We start from the raw sequence: 20,583 nt of genomic DNA on the forward strand, positions 1-20,583 counted from the left end.
ATCTTGTCCATGGCATCCTTGTTACTTGAAATTTTTGAATCTCACAATCCTTAATGGACCAGTACCTTAGAACGTAGAAATGTTGGGAAGGATTTGTGATGGCATGTAATGTACCTAGCTCAATGGCCAGCACATGTGTCTTTAAGAAATAGTAGCTCTCTGCCCTGGCTGGTATGGCTCAGTGGTTTGAGTGCTGGCCTGTGAACCAAAGGGTCACTGGTTTGATTCCCAGTGCCTGGGTTGCAGGCCAGGTCCCCAGTGGGGGCCACGTGAGAGGCAACCACACATTGATATGTCTCTCCCTCACTTTTTCCCTCCCCTCCCTTCTATCTAAAAATAAATAAGTAAAATCTTAAAAGAAAATAATAGCTATCCTTGAAAAACTATTTGTTATAAAGTATATAACATGACTGAATTCCTATGGATAAACATACAAATGGAATTTAATTTAGATTCAATCATATCATAATGACTATAATCAGATTTAGTCAAAGAAATGATGGTATATATGAGAGATCAAGTTATGGGACTATCTAACATTGACTGCTATCCCCCAGTTTTTTTAAAAAAAAAACTCAGAAAATGTGGTGTGTGTCTTCAGAAGGCACTATGTAAGATGATTCTATAACATGTGTCCACTTATATCTTATTAAATAACTTAATCACGTTAGGATGCATTTCTAGATCTTATTAAAACTACATATAGCTCAGTTTTTAGAGCTTTGAGTTCTTTAAAAACTAAGCCTATTTCTTTTCAGAGCCACTGAAACTCATTTCAGATAAAAATTTTTTAGGGTATTGCGAGACTCATAGGTCTCTAGAGTTGTAACACAAATTAGTAATGTCTAGTTGAATTCTGGTTAATTTTACTTGAGTAAAATTTACTTGGGTTATTCTAGCTATATCCACATAGAAAATTTTCTATTTGAGTAAGGAGTTTTGTTATAGGAGTCAGTGAAATAGTAGAAAGGGCATTGGTTCTGGAGTAATCATCTGAAATCTTTCTAGCAGTATGTCTTACCTTGAAGAAAAGCCACAGAAAGTCTCATCCAAGGACTGCACTAAACACGCCTGACCCCGCTTGGCTCCTGAGGTCGGAAAGGACAAGGAGTGTTTGAGGTGGTGAGGCTGGGTGAACTCTCTGTACTGTTTTTGCACATTTTCTGTAAATCAAAATTATCTTAAAGTAAGATTTTTAAAAAAACCACAGAGAGTCAGTGAGCTCCAGTGTCCTCCTCTGTTAAATGGAGATTGTGATATAGTTAATCTCCCTGTTACACAGAGTTGTTGAGAAGAACAACAAGGCAATATACACAAAACTCAAAAGTGCCGCTCTGCTAGGCTCTGATCATTCCTTACTTGACTTCACCCATTTTACCACCTCTGATCTTCCCTTCTTCTTGCTGCCAAAGTTGTCCTTTGCTTCTTTAGAGTTTTTGTGGTTACTGTATTTGAGGTGGAACACTGCCTCACATCACCAAGTTATTAAAACAGTTCTCCTTTCTTCATCTTTCTTTGTAATCCATTCCACACCCTCTGTGGCATGCCTTCATTAAGCCTTCTTTCTTAAGAACTCGGCCTAATGGCCACTGACATTTAATCAAATAACAGTTATAATGCATTTACTCATGAGTAAAGGCCGATTAAAATTTGGGCACTGACATCTGAGGATGGGAGTTTCATCATCAAATATCTTAACAGAAACCATTTTGTTAAATAACCATAATTACAGGTTTTGCATTTATGATTCCAGGGGATTTTGCTATTCTACATTCTTTGAAGCCCAAGGGGCTGTCATAATATTCAGGCTACTTTGAAATACTAAATTTAAGTAGAGCCAGGGTTCTTTTAGGAGATAAATTTTTGCAGGTCTTTATCTTACAAAGATTCTGAACCCACAGTTATTTTAAAGATGATTTCTGTTTTTATTTATCTTTAAATTAGGTAGACTTTTAAAGATAAGAATTGAAAGTGGACATTATTAAATTTCTGAATGTGTGGATATTTCTGCTTTCCTCTGTTAAGCAGGAATTTGCATTTATTACATTTGAAACAAAGCAATTAGGATAGCAATTGTATCTCATTATTCTCTATTGTATTCTCACCATAGTCATATTTGGTCAAATCTGTTTTTGGGTTGGGGTTTTTTTCAGTGATTAAATTTTGGCATGCTCAGGAAATTATTTTCTTCCTTTTGTTTTTTGCTAACTCGTGCTTTCAACTAGATCAGTCTCTGTGCAGATTTCTATTGATGAACTTGCTCATTTGTGACTCATGAAAACAACTCAGCCAATTATGAGAAAAGAAACGTCAGCTTGAAAATGATTAAGAACATTCTCTTTAGGGGAATAAACAATTTAATTTGGTTTGTTTTGTTTCTAATCTTAACTCAGATGGTGTCCAGTTGTAAAAGCCTATTTTTTCCTTTCTAGTATATTCCCTTGAGAAATTTTTCTAGACTGGTGACTTCATTTCTTCAGTGGTGTGTAATGTAATAGACTTCATTGTTCATCTTTTCATAATTTCATCTTTCTTCCTTTGGGATTCTTAAAGCATGTGTGATTCAGATTTACTGTTAAACATTTTTTGACATCCCCATATGTTTCAGAGTTTATTTACAGCTGTATTTTCCTTCCATTAAAAATGTCTAAATGAATAATATAGCCATTTTACTAGGATACCTTCTTAGACTACTTAAGGTTCAATACATGAAAAGCCAATTTTTAAAATATTTTATAAACTGAGAGATTGAAACCATCAACATAAATTATAGGTAATGAGGCTATAGACTGGTCATTCTGATCCACCCTGGAGCCGGTTATCTCTACAACTCCTAAACATTTCTGGCAGCAACAGCGCAGCTTTCAGAGGGGGTAGGGTTCTGAGGAGAGGTGAGGAGGGTTGGAAGTAGCAGCATCTGTTGTGGGCCATGTGTTAGGAGCACTCTTCTGTACGTGCTCCACAGATAAACCTGTCGTCTTTTTGCAACAGACCGTGATATGAGAACTAAGGAAGGATTTGATAGAAATGACACACCATGATTGCATGTTTAAAGGTCACTCTGATAATGTGTGGGGATTAGCTGTTCCTTCACTATCATCGTTATACTGTGAGTCTCACATGTGAAATGGCCTCTGTTTTGAACCCAGATATGAAGAAAGGCATAGTGCTTGTTCCTTCAAGGACAGGCAGAACGGGATAGCCCTGCGGTTTTCAAATTTTGTCCTGTAGTTTTTTGGTGTTTCATTGAGAAATACCTTTCAAAGGGGAAAGAAAGTTGAAGGGCTCTAAGTCCCCTTCCCTCACCTCTATCGAAGTATCCCTGTTTTTGTCACTTTCATTTATGAGGGTTCATCGTAAAAAGAGCATAGACTTTGCTGCAGGACAGACCTGGTTTCATGTCGCGGCACACCTTACTTCCTTAGCAACCTTAGACAAGTGACCTAATCTGTCTGAGCCATAGCTTCTTCACTTTAAAAATAGGAATCATATCTGTATTGTTTTCCTTCAACTGACTCTCACCTGGAAGAATTAAAAGTGATCATGTGAAGGACCAAGCACGGTGCCTGGCACGGAGCATAGAGTCTCCCAGTGTTGGTCCCCTTCCCCTTAGATCTGTGGTTCTCCTTTGGGCATGATTTTTGCCCCCACCCCAGCCCCTGGCCAGGGGACATTTGGAGACATTTTTGGTTTTCACAGCGCAGGGAATAGTGGGCAGATGCTATTGGCATCCAGTGGGTAGAGCTTAGGGATGCCGTGTTGCTCAACATTTCACACAGTGCTCGGACAGTCTCAAACGAGGATTCTTCAGCCCAAAATGTCAGTCATGTCCAGATTTAGAAACCCTGCCTTAGAGGTATTCACTTTTCTATGTATAGGATGTAGGGGAAAAGTAAATGGATCCATTCCACCAATACCTGTGAAATGTGTACTATGTGTCAAGCTCTGTAAAAGCTTTGGGGATTTAGCAGTAAATAAAGTAGACAAGTCTCTGCCATCAAGGAGCTTATATTCTACTTGAATAGAAATAGACAATAAACAAATAAATATATAACATTATTGTGGTGGATGGTAGAACTGTGAAGAAAATGAAGCAGGGTATCAATGGAGAGTGATTTGGGGGGAGTTGCTATTTTATATAAAGTAGTCATAAAAAGCTTCTGTGAAAAAGGGACCTTTGAACAGAGCCCTGAAGGAAGTGGGTGCCAACAAGCCGAACAGTCATGTGGGATTAAGATATTCTGGACAGAGGTATGGCAAATGCAAAGACCCTGGGGTAGGAAAGCATTGGACATTTTCAAGAAACAGAAGGATAGACCAGTGTGGCTGGAGTGCAGTGAGTAAGAGAGGGAGTGAAAGATGAGATCAGACTGGTAACTGGGCACTAGATCATAGATTATGTGGGGCTTCATGGGCCATTCTGAGGATCGGGGGTTTTATTCTGCATGTGGGGAGAAACTGTTGGAAGTTTTGATCCTGAATGGTATGATTCAATCTCCATCTTTTAAAAGATACAGCAGCCAGTGTGTGGTGAATAGACAGGCAGAAGTTGGGTAGGAGGGGAGGAAGAGTGGAAGCAGGAAGATGTCCTCGGAGATTATTTCAGAAATCCGGGGGAGCGATGATAATGACAGCTCAGATCAGAGTGGTAGCAGTGAAGGTGGAAGGTGTCGAAAGTGGTTTATTCCAGATGTATTTAAAGGTAAAGCTATGGAACTTGCTTAAGGGAATTAATTGCTGAAGTAATCTAAGATACAAACTTTATTTTCAAAGGAAGGAAATCCTTATTGAAAAAATCCTGATGAACCACATGGTAGCAACACAAAGGGATTGCAAGCGGGGCCCTACCTTGTCTTGTGCAGAGGTCATGCATCCTTGAAGAGGATGGTCAGAGCCATCCATGCTGCACTGACAGGCTTCCCTTCCACGGAATTGTATTTTAAAGGAGCCAGACCTCCCCACTACATAAGTGAGGCCAGCCTCCAATTGATATGCACCTTACACCACTTGAGAATTTGGTCTTGGCTGAAACAAAGTGGAAAGGTCTGCAGGTCTAACTCAAAAATAAAGGGAGAGTATAAGAGAGAGTATTTTGTATAATAGTGGTGTATATAATAGTTTATATGCATATATTTCAGGCAGTGTTGTAAAGTTTTACCCTAATTTAACTGTACCCTTTGATTATTTGCTAGACTCTAAAGCCATCTGAGCTCATCTGGATATTACATAACCCTGGGAGAATTTTTAGGAATGTTATTCAGATACCTAAAGAGCTTACACATACTGACCTAAGATGTTCACTTTTAGATATACAGCCAAATCAAAACCACAAAAAAGGATTACAGCATCCTCAATTAGGAAAATAAAAAAGATATCGGCCTTCTGTTACCTTAAAGAACTAGTTTGGGCAGAAAGTTGCATAGCTTTTTATATTATTTACCTGCTTGATTATTGCAGAGTATGTTTTACAATGTCAGGTAAATATTAGTAACAATTAATACTAATACGACCTGAGGATTTACAGCTAAACATTGCATTAGGTGGTATGATACTAGGTTATTGGAAAAAAAAATGATACTTTTCATAGCACACACTTTATCCCATGACAAGAAATATCTTATTGCATATAATTTTTCCCACTATCAGCTTAGTAAATTTATATTTAAAAATATTTAAGATATTAATCCAATTTTAAATGTACTATTTTGATTTTAATAACAACTATTTTCCCTATACAACCAATTTATGTTCATTCTTGATAGTTTAAAATACAGAGAAAAGAAAAACTTCTATAGTCACATTGATTAATATAGACCAAAAAATCTAATACTTTGAAACACCTCTCTTATGAACTAATTTCACAAATATCCTGTTGTGTATTTCTTAATCACTTGATGTTTGTACTTGCTGAGAATTACTCACTTATTTTTAGCACAAAATTCCTTTTAAACCCCCTGAATGTTCTCCTAGACTCTACAGTTATTCCTTCAGGAAACTTCATATGACTCCTCTAATACATTCTTACTAGCTTGTACACATAAAATTTGTTGTATTATGAAAATCACTCTGGGAGAACAAATTAGCACCAATGGGAACCTTTACTGTTTAGGCTACAAAATAAACAAGATGCTGTATTTTTATTCAATTATATAATTCAGAGAAAATTCTGGATCAAACTTGAACTTTTGGTTTGAAGATGACATCAGTCAAGACTTTGAGCTGACTCCCTAAATATTGCGGTAACATAATCATTATTTATATTCTTTCTCTCTCTGAACATCTACCCAAGCCTATGCTTTTCTAGGTGATTTTCTGCCTCTTGTTTTTTTCTGCAAAAGTGAATTTCCTAGAGTGCACTTCCAGAGATGAATACTGTTAAAAGTATAATGTATATGCTTCTCGATGTTTGCACATTCATATGTGGTGTGTCTGTTTAAACATAATTGGGATCAAAGTACATACATGCTAATTCACAAATTGCCTTTTTAGTTAATCTCACAGTGTCATTTTTTTAGGAGAGACAAAAGTAGTACATGTAGAGAAGTGCAGGAGAGTAACACTATCCAGAAGGACAAATATGTCTCAGAAGGGAGAAATAATGGTACCCACGGGATCTTCAGGGAAAACTTTCTGGAGGAGGTGGTGGTATTTACCCTGAAAGGGAGTGCCTTAGATTGCCCTGTGGATGGGTGAGAGAAGGGGCAGGGGACAGCAATAAGGGATGTGACAAAGGAGGACATGAAGACAGGAAAGAATATGTCACATTGTAGTGAGAATAATGTCTGCCTACATAAAATGGCCCAGCTGATGTCTGCATTTGCAAACCAGCCATCTGAGCTTGAGGTTGATGCAGTGATTAGCTGAGAGTGATTCACTTCAGTTTATGATGCAGAGAGTAGAGTGGCGTGGGCATGGAAGAGGGCCTACTATGGTAAGGTCTTCCTGTGTGCCAAGGCCTTTTGAAGTTATACCCAGATGGGTAAGGAGAGTTAAAAATTTGGAACGAGCCACCTAGGAACCTGTTGCAGTACCCCAGGCCCCAAAATGGGGAGCTGTGCAGTGGTCACAAAGTCAGGGAATGTCTGCCAGATGTTGTGAGGGAGGCTCGCCTGACTCTTGTATACGGGAAACTCTAAATTACACACTGACCCAGCCAGCAAAACAAGGGCCCACCTGCTTACCAGGTGGCCTATGCAACAACCTAAGTAAACCCTTTAACCTTTCTGGGCCTCAGTTTCCTTATTTATAGTGAGTTGGGGATGTGGTTCCTAAGTTTGTTCAATGTTCAACATCACTGATCTGTTAGTATCCTTCTGCCAGTGGACCACAGCATAACGAACACGTATAACATTCCATAGTTCACATGCTGTAATGTTGCTGGGTGCTGCCGCCTTCCACTGGACTTGAAGTTTCCAAGTTCAGAAACCAATTTCTGTCTAACATGAAAGTTGGTAGGTTACCACTGGCATTTTGCCTTTTCTATGCAGAAGGGACTTTTCTAAGAGTAATCAAAATAAGATTTTTAAAAAATCGGAGGTGGAAATGAGAGAAGATAAACTCTCATCTTGGTTTAAAAGTTATGTTATGTGATTTCTGCATTGCTGAAGAAGGGTAAATGTCACATGTCTCAAGAAGCTGCCAAGAGATATGCCAGCACAAAGCTTCTGTAGCCTTTACACACGCTTCAGTGAGAGCATGTGGGGGATGTAAGTGAAGCTTCATGCTGCCTAAGTGATCCAGCCTCACACCACAAACTGGGGTAGCCAGCGGCAAGTGGGGACTGTCACTGCTAAAGTTAGTTTTCAAAGACACAACCAATTTCACATTAATTGAAATCAAAACTTTTCACTGAAAATTTAAATTACCAAATATGTACTGAGAGTCTGCTGTGTTCAAGATGAAACAAACACGCAAATTCTCTAGGCACTGTATCTCTACAGATATTTGCTTCCCTGTTTTCATTTATGTGGGCCCCAAAAATGAGTTCATCTGGCACGGAATTCTGCCTTGTACATTTGTTCTGTAGTAACTAGAGGAAGCTGTAACTTCTTGGTAGTGAGATGAGTGACAATTAAGTATTACTGTTCTCCTTTACATTTTTAAGAGCCATTCCAATTAATTTTTAAAATATTGTTGAGTGTTTGGAAAGTTTTAGGACTAATTCTTTCACAAGTAATTTTCCACACATGCCCCTATATGGTAATAATACTTTGCTGTATGGTAATACTAGTGAGATTCAATTTCAGAAAAGCCTGTGCTATGCGGCATATTTTTAGGAGTGTTCACAAGTACTGCTGATAGCCAGAGAAGCCAAGGGGTTGGTAGAGCTGACAGATTAAGCAGGAGACAAACCGGACTTGCAGATACAAGAGCATGACTAATCCGAGATGACCTTACATTCATGTGGCTGTCTGAGATCAGAAGAACATTGTGTAATTTGAGTGTTCAGTGTGAATAAAAGCCATGATAAACCTACTGTGATTTGATTATTCAGTGATACACCTCAGACTAGATCATTTAGGACTCAAGTTTCACATTATGAACTGTATGCTTTAAAAATTCTTTTATGTTTTTAAAAACTTAAAGTTTATTATGTTACTGTATATAAAGAGTAGACATTATTGTTCCTATTACACTGTTTTACTAGGTTTATGATTTTTACCCCTTGCATCTTTTTCCAGAGATTTTTTTTTTTTTTTTTTTTGCTGTAGCAGGAATAGGAAAGACAACCAATGTGCATTTTGTGTGGATTGGGATAGGTCATCTGAATAGAGCAGAAGGGAAAGTGGAATTAGGGCAACACAGAAATAAAAGCCAAATTTATTTAATAGTTGGCCAGTGTCTTGATTTTTATGGGTCTTTGACTTCAAAAGACTGCCTACATTCTCTGGAATTCGTACAGTGTGATTACAGACATTACAGTTTCTGATTTTAGATCAGCCAACAAGAATTTACATCCATTTCTTTTGCCTCAGTCCATCAGTCCATCTGCTTAGTCACTGGGATAGCCAACCAACATTTACTGAGGCCCAGGTAAATCCAAGGTAAACATTGGCCAATACTGAGATTATAGAAGCAAAATATAGTTACTGTTTTTAAAGAACCTGGAGTTCATGTAGATGAGGTGTTTACTCCCTTTCTCAGGATTTAAGGTGATAGTGTAAGGACATAATCAGATGCTGAGTGATTTCGATCCTTTCATAAGGTCAAATTTGACACACACAATTCATGGGGAAGAGAGCGGCATCATCCTCACACTCCAGGTTGTGTCTCTGATTTCACGTTGAGCTTGCCTGACCACACCCTGAGGTATGTGGATGCTTTTTTAGGTTAATGGCTCCCATAGGAAATGACAATATTTTTATGCCACACCAAGGTAAATGGATAAGGCAACCTGTAGCCAGATACCAGCCTCAGGGGTTCTGCACCCCACCTTGTGTGGCATCCAGACGGGTGAGGAGAAGCAGTATCTCTACACACCTGTGATTCTTCTACAGCACACCAGTGCACTGTCAGATGTGTTGCAGCCTATACAACTGTGCAACATTAACCCCAGGCTGTGTCTTATTTGCTGAAGCAGGGCCCCCCTAATTTTATTTTCATGACCAGTTTAAGCATGTTAATTAGAGGGTCTACATGATTTGTTTTTGTAAGAGAATATATAGAGTTTGCAGCATTCCAAAGAAAATTATTGGAGGTAAAAAGTACTACAGGTTGGAAACAGCTTTTTATAATGAAAATAGACTGGCTCAGGAATTAGTAGTCCTCAACTTCTGACTTGCTCATTTTTGGAAAATCACTTCTCTCTAAACTTCAATTTCCTTACCTTTAAAATGAGAGGGATTGACCAAGATGAACTTTAAACTGCCCTCTAGCTCTAATATACCATCATTTTGTGCTGCCTATAAACCTCTGCTGTTGTGTCAACTGCTTTGTGCTGTTTGCTGTGTGCTAGGCACTTAGTAAATGGTTTCCTGCACACCCTAGGGCCAGCTTCATGGAGTTCCGAGGTCTAAGGTAACTGCTTAGGTGATAGAGGAATTGAAATCAAACTAAGATGCTTAATAAAGAAAAGAGAATTGACACTGAAGAGCATGTCTAAAAGGAACGAAGCAAACTATAATAAAGGCCTTTGGTGTCTTTTGAAATGTACTCAGATGGTAGGCATTGCAGTTCAGAATTTTCCAAGTAGCTACACACCTCAGTTAAAGTTGGCAACTTTGCAACCTTAACATCTTAGGATAAATGTTTCTAACTTGCGTTTCTAGAAGTACTTATTGCAAGAACATCAGCTATCTAAGCATATATATAAAAATCAAATCTTGATTATTCAACTTCGTAGAAGAAAAGTTAGTCTTCAGAATCCCATTAGGAAACTCCCTGTCTTTTTTGGTAGTTGTCTAAGCCCTTTCTGTCTGGTACGTGTCGGGTGGATGAGGTTGCCTGGCTGGAGAGCAGTGAAGAAGGCCAGTGGTAATGCTGTGTTATCAAGGACTGGCTGCATTGTGGTGACAGTCATTTGCCCTGATTATCTGTTCATTCCATGAATGTTTTATTATTTATTTACCCTATGTCAGAAATTTTCAAGAAGCTAGAAATTCAAGCCTGAGAGGTTCCTAGTATAGTCAAACTCAGACAAACAAATATACATAATAGAGTGTTAATCAGTATAAGAAGTTTTAATAAACATATTAGTAACTAATATGTTTGTTTGTTATGTTCAAAACACATAAATTTTCCTAACCTTCATGTTTGCTATTAACAAAAAAAGTGGTGTGTTGATTACATTTAAAAAGGACAAAACTACATCATGTAATCGCATATCAGAAAATACTTCTAAGGGCATAAAAATTCACTCAGTAATGTATCCTTAAGGACCATGATGTTTCATATCCAAACACAAGAGGCTGTATGACACACATGTGTGTATATATATGTATATAATACATAATGCACATGTGTGCGTAATATTTACTCATATGTGCTCAAAAAGGATACTTGAACTGTGGGGCAAATAAACAGGAGTCCGGGGTTGTGTCAGCACTTGTATGTGTTTGTGAGTACGTATGGGCAGATTGGCAAGGAAGAAGGGAGAGAGGCAGGGAGACAAGGAAGAGAGAGAAGGGAAAAAATAGTGGTCTTAGAGGGAGCCACAGTAGTTAGTAAATTTTAACTTACCTCCCACTACCCCATCTAAACTGTTCTGTATTGAGCTGAAACTAGTGTACCATTATTCATTCTATCAACTGACATATCATTGGAATTAAGTTGATCACTCCCCCAGATCAAACAAAATGGAAAACAGAATAATTTTAGTTTAAAAAATATCTGCAGATGTTGTAAGTGGTGCTTATGTACTCTAACAACTGTGATAAAGAAAATTTGCTGAAAGTTCTTCCCAAGCAGAAAAAAATGTAACATCTCAGGGAATTTTTTCCTTTACTGGCCAGAAATTCATTCCAAGAAGTACCAGCCTGTCTCATTTCAAAATGCTTCCCTTGCCAAGGAAGCGGAAGCGGTTGTAGTCGTTCCCACCAAACTGTGGGTGAATTATAATTATCCTGCCTCATGTGGGACAATGGAGCAGCAAACATCTGCTGCCCCGAATCCAAAACCCATGGGGGAAGCTCTACCAAACTGTGAATCATACCTGGACTCAGATGAAAGGATTTGTGTTGTGTTTACCTTTGTCTTTATTTTCTTTGCAATTTAAAGTATGGATTTGTTAGCTCTGGCTCCATGTTCTAACTGAAGGGAAATGTATGGAACATATTGGGCGACTCCTCTTTAATATTTAAAAATCCCAGCTTTGGGGCAGATGGACAGTAATTGTTAGTAGCAGTTTTTCTGTTTGATTTGTTATTGTCTCCTCATAGTTGTTGTTTTTTTTTTAGAGGATGGTACAGTTAAGAAAATGTAGAAGTGCTCAGTCTGAGAAGTGAAATCCTTTAGTTATTCTGCAGTAATGACAGTATAGAGGAGCAGAAAATGGTATTACAAACTTTATTTCCAAAAGAAACAACCTTCAAAACCACTGTTACTTACAATTTTATGTATCATGGTATTTTTGGTAGTACCGATCAGTTCACCTAGAGAAAGGAAAGGAAAATAGAACTTCAATTGTCAGTTTTATCTGTAAAAACATATAATAGTCTACTTGCTTTAAAAATATTTTTGTGCCTTTTTATTTTTATCTATTAGAGAGCAGAAAGACAAACTCGAATTATGGATTCAGCTCAATATGCAGAATTCTGTGAAAGTCGACAACTAAGTTTCTGTAAGTAAGCATTTAACTTGCTTCATTATATGTTTAGGAGATTATGTGTTACAGATATAGTAAACTATGACACAATCTCTGTTTCTTAGAAATTGGTGAATTTAATATATGCATAGTTATAACTGCTACAGAAACAGTCTCTGCATTGTTGAGGAGCCTATAAAAGATTTTACCCCACTCTCCTGTTTCACAGTTAATAGTAGTAAGGGTTTTAAAGGATGTCAGTAATACACAGACAGCCATGTTCATTAATCACATAACTTTTAGTCAGAAAAGTTCCATTTTTCTTAATATTCCCATTTTAACTTCTAGTTTCTTAGTCACATTTACACTGGTATTACAGATTGTGCTTGACCCATAATGGACTCTCTTGATATAGTCATGACATTTAAAAGCCCCTAATATGTATTAATAATAAGTACCAAATTTTTCATTTATTTATGCATACTCATATTACCACAGAGATACATACGAAGAATTTCTTCCATCTTTGTTCTGTAACTGTTAGCCAAACTCATTAGGCCGTGCTTCTGGAACACTGGAGGGGAGGTCAGCGCCGCCCCACCATGGCACACAGGCTCACTGAAAAGTACAGTGAGGTTCACCATAAATAGTGGGCCCAATTGTGTAGCAAAACACCCTTCCAGCACCAGTTCAGTGATGACTAAGCCTCTCAGGGTGAAGGTCAAAGAGTAAGTGTGATGCGAAGTCCAGTCAAAGGTCTGACAAAGCCGCACGTGGCCGTCTGAGGAGCTGTGGGCACAATGGTGTCTTTGCACAAGAGGCTGTTCTGTGGTCACGGTGACAACGCATTCCATTGGGAAAAGACAATGAGAGCTTCATTTATGGATCATAAAGTGCAAATAAATGACACATTTCAAACAGCACCACATGTAAATGTCAGTAAAATATAGGAAAACATGTTTTGGAAGATTTTTTCCCAACTAAATATACTTTGCAGTCTGACTAACAATTTGGCATCATACATCTGTGAAGCATTAAGTAAATGACACTTCGGATCATGGCAATTTCAGCAAATGAGGGGTTTTTGTATTGTAAATTTTAGGTTTAAAAATGGCTTTCAGGTCTTTTATAAGGAAAAATCTCCAGTTTATAAGGTAACATTTAGTGTTATTGAACTATTTTTTAAAATCATATTTTGAATTTAATTCACTTAAAGGAACAGAAGTGCTATTTCACAGTCATTGAAGTGTTCTAATACACCATTTGTTTGAAAGTCAGGTTTTTAATAACTCCATTTGTTTGTAACTCTGTAATAAACTGTAGCAGATTAAAAATTAATATTTTCCCCTTTTTATAAAATAATAGTGGTGTGAATAGTATATTATGCTTACTTTTTTTTTCTTTTAAGAAGAGTCAGCAGGGCATTTAAAAATATTTCTTTGTATGGAACCCATGGGTGCATCATTATAAAACTGTAGTGGAAGAATTTGTTTTATGTGCCAACATGCTGTGGTTGGTAATGCTTAATGCAAGTGGGTGAGCAAATTCAGAACTGATACCTACGCTGGTCAGAGTGTTAGGCTCTTTTCATTCCTGCCCTTCAGATAAACTACCAGCACAACTGGAACTGTGGTAGCTATGCCATCTTAAATAGTTGATCATAGCGTTCACACATTGGGATTCCTGGTGCATTTTAAAATAACAAGTCTACAACTTTATAGGCTGAGGGTAAGTTATAGAATCCAGACACTGGTCAGATTTACCAGTCTTTTGTTTTTATATTTATGTCAGTCGTTTCCCTGAAAGTTTTTTTAAAATCTGAAAATAGTATTAACTGCAAAGATTTAATTTAGTTATAATTTGGCCAGTCTTTTTCCAGTTTTTTCCTTTCAGACTTTTGTTTAATATGCGAATTTTGTAAACAAATATCTAGGTTTTGTTTTTAATCAACCTGAGAGTGTCCTTGTATTTTAATTGATGAATTTACTTTACATGTATTTAATTAGGTATCTGGGTTTATATACACTATCTTATTTTGTGTTTTAAATTTACTATGCCTTTTTTTTTGCTTTTCTTTCTTTTCTGTTGAATTAATTTGTTTATTCCATTTTCCTCAACAATTTGTGTATTATGTATTCTATTTCTATTATTTTAGTTGCTATCCATAGTTTTTTAATAGACACCCCCAACTTAGATTTTTTAAAGTTGATAAGTATGTAAACTTGCCTTCTTCTCAGCCTAATTCTGTTTTATCCAAGGTTCTATAGTAGTTAAATCATTCATATTTTTGTGTCTTAAAAATGCCTTTATTTTGCCCTCATATTTCAATGTTAGTTTAGTTGAGTAGAGAATTACTGACCAGTAGTCTGTAATGAGTTGAAACATAATTTCATTGTCTTTTAGGCTCTGTTGTTGGTAAGAGTTCCACTATATACTTGTTCTATATTTTCCCTGTGGGAACAGCTGAGAGAATGAAGATACATGGCCTCCAGGCCCTCTGGTGTATGGGGAAATGAACAGGCTGGCGATCAGTAGCTGACCAATGGATAGGTATAGAAGGAAAGAAAACCTCTACTGTGAGAGGTCCCAGGGAAAACCGTGCCCTCTAAGGAAGGCTATTCTCGAATAACTCCGAGAGCAGTGATTTTGAAGAGGTTGCAGTTGCAGAAGAATTTCTCCAGAGTGGACCAGGCAGTACAGAGGCTCTGAGAGGAGGATCGGGAATGGGAAGACTGATGAGAAAGGGATGAGTTAGAATAATAGAGTATTATTCAGGGAGGACAGGACAGAAAGTTGGGAGAAACTGGAATTTTGCTAGTGATTGTTGATGAGAAAGATTTAAAAATGTATGGGAATTAACAGACTTGAAATTTTTACGTGAAATTATTATTCTGCATGGGCCGAAGACCTGGGTAGAATGAGAAAGCTGATAATCCTAAGAACTTTGACCTTTCTTCAGGATTCTGTTTAAATTGTCGGTCAGTGTCCAGGCTTACCTGCTCTCCTGATGTTTTGAGAAGAGGGATGAAGGGGAAGAAGGAACTCCTTTATCCTGATGCCCCCTCACTTCTTGATGGAAACACACTACCATGACTCAGGCTATCCGTACCTTCTTTTCTGGAACCAAAACACTCTGAAAGGTTCCATCTCTGGAGCAGACCTGCTGCAGGCGGCAGGGAGAGAATTTAGCTCAGGCAGTCTTCACCTGTTGTTGGACTAGCAGTAGCCCAGGTCAGTTAATGGGACCTCTGTGCCTCTTCTTGATGCATAAAAAAAGTTTGGAGCCTAACCTTCTATTAAAGAAATATCTGTTATTTGTTCATTCTTTTATTCATTTCTTCCAGAAATATTTATCATGAGTCTGCTAATGCCAAGCACTGTTCTGGGTGCTGGGGATACAATGGTGAACACAGCAGTCTTGTCCCTGTGTTCTTAGTGCTTGAAATCTACTGAGAGAGCTGCTTAAGTGAACAGGCCTGATGGAGCACTAAGAGCTAGCCTTGCTCCCACTTTTAAAATAAATTGTTTAGAGCATAGTCACAAAGTATCTGTTTCTGTGTTCCTAACAGTCTGTCAAAAGGAGAAATGAGTAAGGTACATTTTATTGATCTTGCCAAATTGCTGCCTGTTAACTTGAACTTCAGAAGTATTCCACAGATGTTAAACAAGTGTTTGTGAGCTATTGCAGCTTACTAGTTAGATGGAATGTTGCATGTCAGAGAGTATTTGGAAGACTGGTTACTTCAGGGAGATGGCTTTCAGGGGGATTATCATAATTCTGCCATAGTTGACAACTTTGGATACGTGCTTCAATAGCAGGACTTAAGGCCTTCTGTGATTTATTGAGAAGAAAACTCTTCTGTATGTGGAATCCATGAAAACTGTATCTATGAGGATCAAAACATCATGCTTTGAGTTACTGTTAAGTGTTTTATAGACCTGTGGGACCAGATTAATCAAAAGAATAATCAATGGAATTTTTTTAAAGATTATGTTATAGGCATGATACAATCTTCACTATCAATCTTTTCCCTCTAGATTACCACTTAAATTAGTAATATCTAATGAAGGCCCTATAGCTAGTTTGACTCCGAATGTTCCCTGTGTACTTGTTAGGTACACAGAGAGACATGATGTGTGATGTTTCCCCACAGAGAATTTACAATATGATTTGAGAGATTATAAGCAAACATGGAAGGATGTCTAATGATATAAGTGTTCAGTAATGTCTAGAGTGGGGAAGTATATCTTTGTCCTGTATGAATGAAGAGTGATGGGTGGGGCGGGGTGGGGTGAGGAGGGAAAGGAACAGGGCTGAACACAGACAGAATGATACATAAGGCCAGGCGACATTTTAATAGGGAGTAATAGAAAGGCAAGTTGGAGTTAGTCTGGATGGTTTTGAGAGTCAGGCTTAAGAATTTGGACATCTTTGTAACAAGGAAGATGTAACCACAGTGTTAGAGCAGTCCAGATAGCAGTTTATTCTATTTAATTCCAAATTCACAACCTTGAACTTATTCCACCAAGAGACACATTTTGAAAGGTATTATAATTTCTCTATGTTCCTTTTTTCATCACAGGTTTCTATCTTGCAGGAGTTTTTCTTTTCACAAGAATAAGTTTAAAGTTATGGCAAGCAAGTAACTCTTCCGACTATTATTATAACGTAAACTATAGTCAGTGTTTATTTAAAACTTATTCTGACACAGTGGGAAAAGAACTAAACATTAAGTGACGTAGTGTACTACATTATGTAGCATGGACACAAAATAAAGGACAGAAATGCATAAGAGATTTCCTGAGGCTAGAATATCTAGACTAATAAAACTTCAAAAACATTGCCTTTTGTATGCATTATCTTTCATATGCAATTTCAACAGACATATTTGTCTTTTTGTGATAGTAATTTGCATTATTAAAATACTTCAAAGATTAAATTTTCTATACCTGTTCTTTTTAATGACTAGCCAAAAAAGCCTCCAAATTCCGAGACTGGTTGGACTGCAGCAGTATGGAGATAAAACCCAATGTGGTTGCTATGGAAATGTTAGCATATTTAGCGTATGAAACTGTGGCACAGGTAAGAATTCTGACCTGTCATGTCAGTCTGTACATGCTGCTTTCTCCTTACCCCCGTCCACAATCCATCCTTACAGCACCTGCTTCACTCCCAGGACTGAGAGCGGCCATCAGTTTTCCCCCATACAGTCTTGAATTTTTCTGAGATTTAATTAAATTATATTTCTTTGCATCCTCAGCTCTGCTAGGTTTTAGGGTAGAAGTAACTGGTTGGTTTTTTGTTTTGTTTTTTTTTTTTCAACTTTATTGTTAACCAGAAATGAAATCCTACATATTTTTTCTCAACATTGAATTCTAGGTACACAGCTGCCAGGTTTAGAGATTATTATCTTCTAACAATGCTTTTCTGGATATGTTCAGCCTACTTGAATGGATGCAAAAATCTGAGTCCAGAATACATGCCCTCTACCAGTTTCCCAAAGCACAGTCTTCAGGCCACAGCACCAGCATCCCCTCGGTTCTTGTTTAAAATGTAAATTCCTAGATTACATTCTAGGGCAGACATGCTGAATTAGGGTATTGGTGCTTGGAGCCCAGAAATCTGTATTTTAAAATGATTCTTTGGTAGTTTTGAAATAACATTTGAGAATCACTCTGCTGGAAGGTCATAATATATCATTTCTCTTCATGGGTCGGTCTGTTTCCCAGTCAATGAAAGCATATGCTCTTGTCCACAATACAGATTTTTAGGCACACAGTATTATCAATAACTTTTGGAATGTATTGCTTTTAGCTTTGGTACTTCAGTGGCATAGATGATTGTTTCCAGCTGTGTGACTTTATTTTCCTCGCTCTGATCTAGTTGGTGGATCTGGCTCTTCTTGTGAGGCAGGACATGGCAACCAAGGCAGGAGACCCTTTCGGCCATGCCATTTCGGCTGCCTTCATCCAGTACCACAGCCCTGCAGAGGTGAGTTCCAAACAGTCCGACGTGTCTGTGCATTTTTTTCTCGTGTCCCGTATTTACATTCATGTTGCTTTGGAAAAGATTACGTAGGGATTTACCATATTTTTGCTGTGTATAATATTCACTATTTTGCCCAAATTTTTGAGGGACACACAAGGATATGCATTATACATGGGTATACTAATCCAGTGTATAATGCACACAGAACCGTGGGTGTACATTTGTACATTATACATGGCAAAATACAGTATGGCCTTTAGCCCAAAAATCTTAATACAGTCAACATTCATATATTTATTGAGAACCTACTATGTGCCGGGCCCTTACAATCCACTTAATAAAATGATATTTTTTTCATCTTTTCTTTGCCTTATTTAGCTTTTTCAGTCTTACAGTGAAAAGGGTACTTCTCATTTCCATGGGAGATGTACAACTGGTTGTGGTCATTGAATAATGTTGAAAAAAGTTACTTATTTCCTTGTCCCTCAAAGATGAGAGGATTATTGTTCATGTAATAATTCCTGATATTTATTGATAATTTTACATTTTGGTTATTGATCCACCTCTAAACATGATTGGGAGAAGCGTGGCCGCATTTACCCTTTGTGTGGATCGGCCCCGCCACCTAAAGATCACACCTCTCCAGACCCAGTTCGTGTTGCTGAGACCCCTCTGGGGACTGCAGAATCTTCTTACCAACCTTAGGGCCTTATGTAACTTCAGCATAAAAAATATTCTCTGGAAACCACATGTGCCTAAAAACCAGAAATGTGATATCATCTATTGAATTAATTTGCCAGTATGAGACCTTTTTTACTAATAGTTTCACATAATTCAATCTAATATCATAGAGAATGCATCAGGGAAGTGAGGTTAGTATCTTCATGTGAAATTGTGAAGTGAGCTATAGATCACGTTGGGTGAAACATACGACCTAAAAATGGACAAGGCCCTTAGAAAATTTGGTGAAAACTATAAACCCTTTCCCCATAAACACATTTGTAAATTTTGCACACAATTTCAGGGTGTTCAAAGACCCTCTGAAATCATTCTGGGGATCTAAGGGATCTGTGAACCGGTGGACTCCAGATTTAAGTGATTCTGCTCTGGGCTGCTCAGTAACTTTATAAAGATACATGCCTCCGTGGCATGTTATTACAAGCCAAAAACCTGACATCTTTTTATACCCCTTAAAGAATCAGATTGGTTTAGAATCCAAGTAGGAATTAATATGTTTATGCCTATTAAAAAATCCATTTTTTCTTGGAAAAGGTCCTACATCATTATCAGTCAGCATACTTTATAAGTCCCTAAAGATTACTCAGTTGATTAAGCACTATTTGTTTATGTTATGAACTCAAATTATGATATCAAAGAACACCCTTTAAAATGTCTTTGATACATGTTTACTTTATGAATATGAGTATGCCTTTCATTGACATCAGACAAATTTGTTGTAACATTTCTAATTGAAGAAATGTAGGTGAACATAACAAGCCTAGTTTCTGTGAACATTCAAGGGACTGTTCGCATGGCTACGAAAACTCTTTATTTCCCTCCCCCCTTTCTTGGCTCTCCAGGGTGGCCAGGCTGCCCTGGGCAACTGCTCAGCAACCACAGCCGCTGTTCCCAGCTACCCAGCAGTTAGAAAAATGGTCTGTCTATGTGTGCTGGGTTTCCTGGGCTCTCTGAGAGGTGGGAGCATGAGTGTCAGAAAGCATCCTGACTAAATATGTTGGTACAAGCCTCAGGGTATTCCCCGGCTGCCAGACACCACTCCTCCTGTGTGACTGGTAGTCAAAATGAGCATTCAGAGGGACTGGAAGTGTTCCTGCCCTTTATTACCTGCTGAACAGGAAGAGGATGGCCATTCTAAAATGGGAGTCTTACTCATCGCCATTACAAACCAGCGACCAACGTCAGGGGCCTTCTTTAAGGAGTTCACCAACTTGGGTGCAAGGGGGAACTCGGGAGACCGATAAGATCTCTCTTCAGGGAGGTAAAACAAACAAGGTAATACATGAGCAAGCAAGCAAGCAAATAGTTCAAAATAGCATTTACTAATTTCCAAATGAGTGGCATAGACAGAGTGCAAAATCCTAATTACAATCGAAAAAAGACTTCAAAGGGGAAGCTGGATGTTGAAGGAGAGGTAGGATTTTGATGAGACAGTAAAACAGGAGAATACTCGGCATCAGAGGCACCATCATGCATCATGTCAGACTAGCTTTTTCCGTCCTGTTTGATAATATTTCTATGCAAGTAGATCAAAGAAATACTCTTGAAAGCAATATCTGAATTTCAGCAAAACATTTTACAAAGTCGGGCATAATTGTTTTTAAAAAATTATGGA

The 20,583-nt window shown here is 37.9% G+C and overlaps 1 protein-coding gene across 11 annotated transcripts in view; it reads left to right on the top strand.

Moving 5' to 3' along the window:
* The window catches only part of SUPT3H (SPT3 homolog, SAGA and STAGA complex component), a 479,870-nt gene that overhangs the window by 357,651 nt on the left and 101,636 nt on the right, over positions 1 to 20,583 (top strand). For all 11 annotated transcript variants that reach the window (XM_037142588.2, XM_037142591.2, XM_037142592.2 and 8 more), the window contains 3 exons: positions 12,202 to 12,277; positions 17,212 to 17,324; positions 18,126 to 18,233. In XM_037142588.2, the coding sequence (XP_036998483.2) occupies positions 12,202 to 12,277; positions 17,212 to 17,324; positions 18,126 to 18,233 (297 nt within the window). The remainder of the gene's footprint in view (positions 1 to 12,201; positions 12,278 to 17,211; positions 17,325 to 18,125; positions 18,234 to 20,583) is intronic.

The sequence above is a fragment of the Artibeus jamaicensis genome, unplaced genomic scaffold (assembly GCF_021234435.1).
Source record: "Artibeus jamaicensis isolate MK-2021 breed Jamaican fruit bat unplaced genomic scaffold, CSHL_Jam_final contig_484, whole genome shotgun sequence".
NCBI classification, from domain to species: domain Eukaryota; kingdom Metazoa; phylum Chordata; class Mammalia; order Chiroptera; family Phyllostomidae; genus Artibeus; species Artibeus jamaicensis.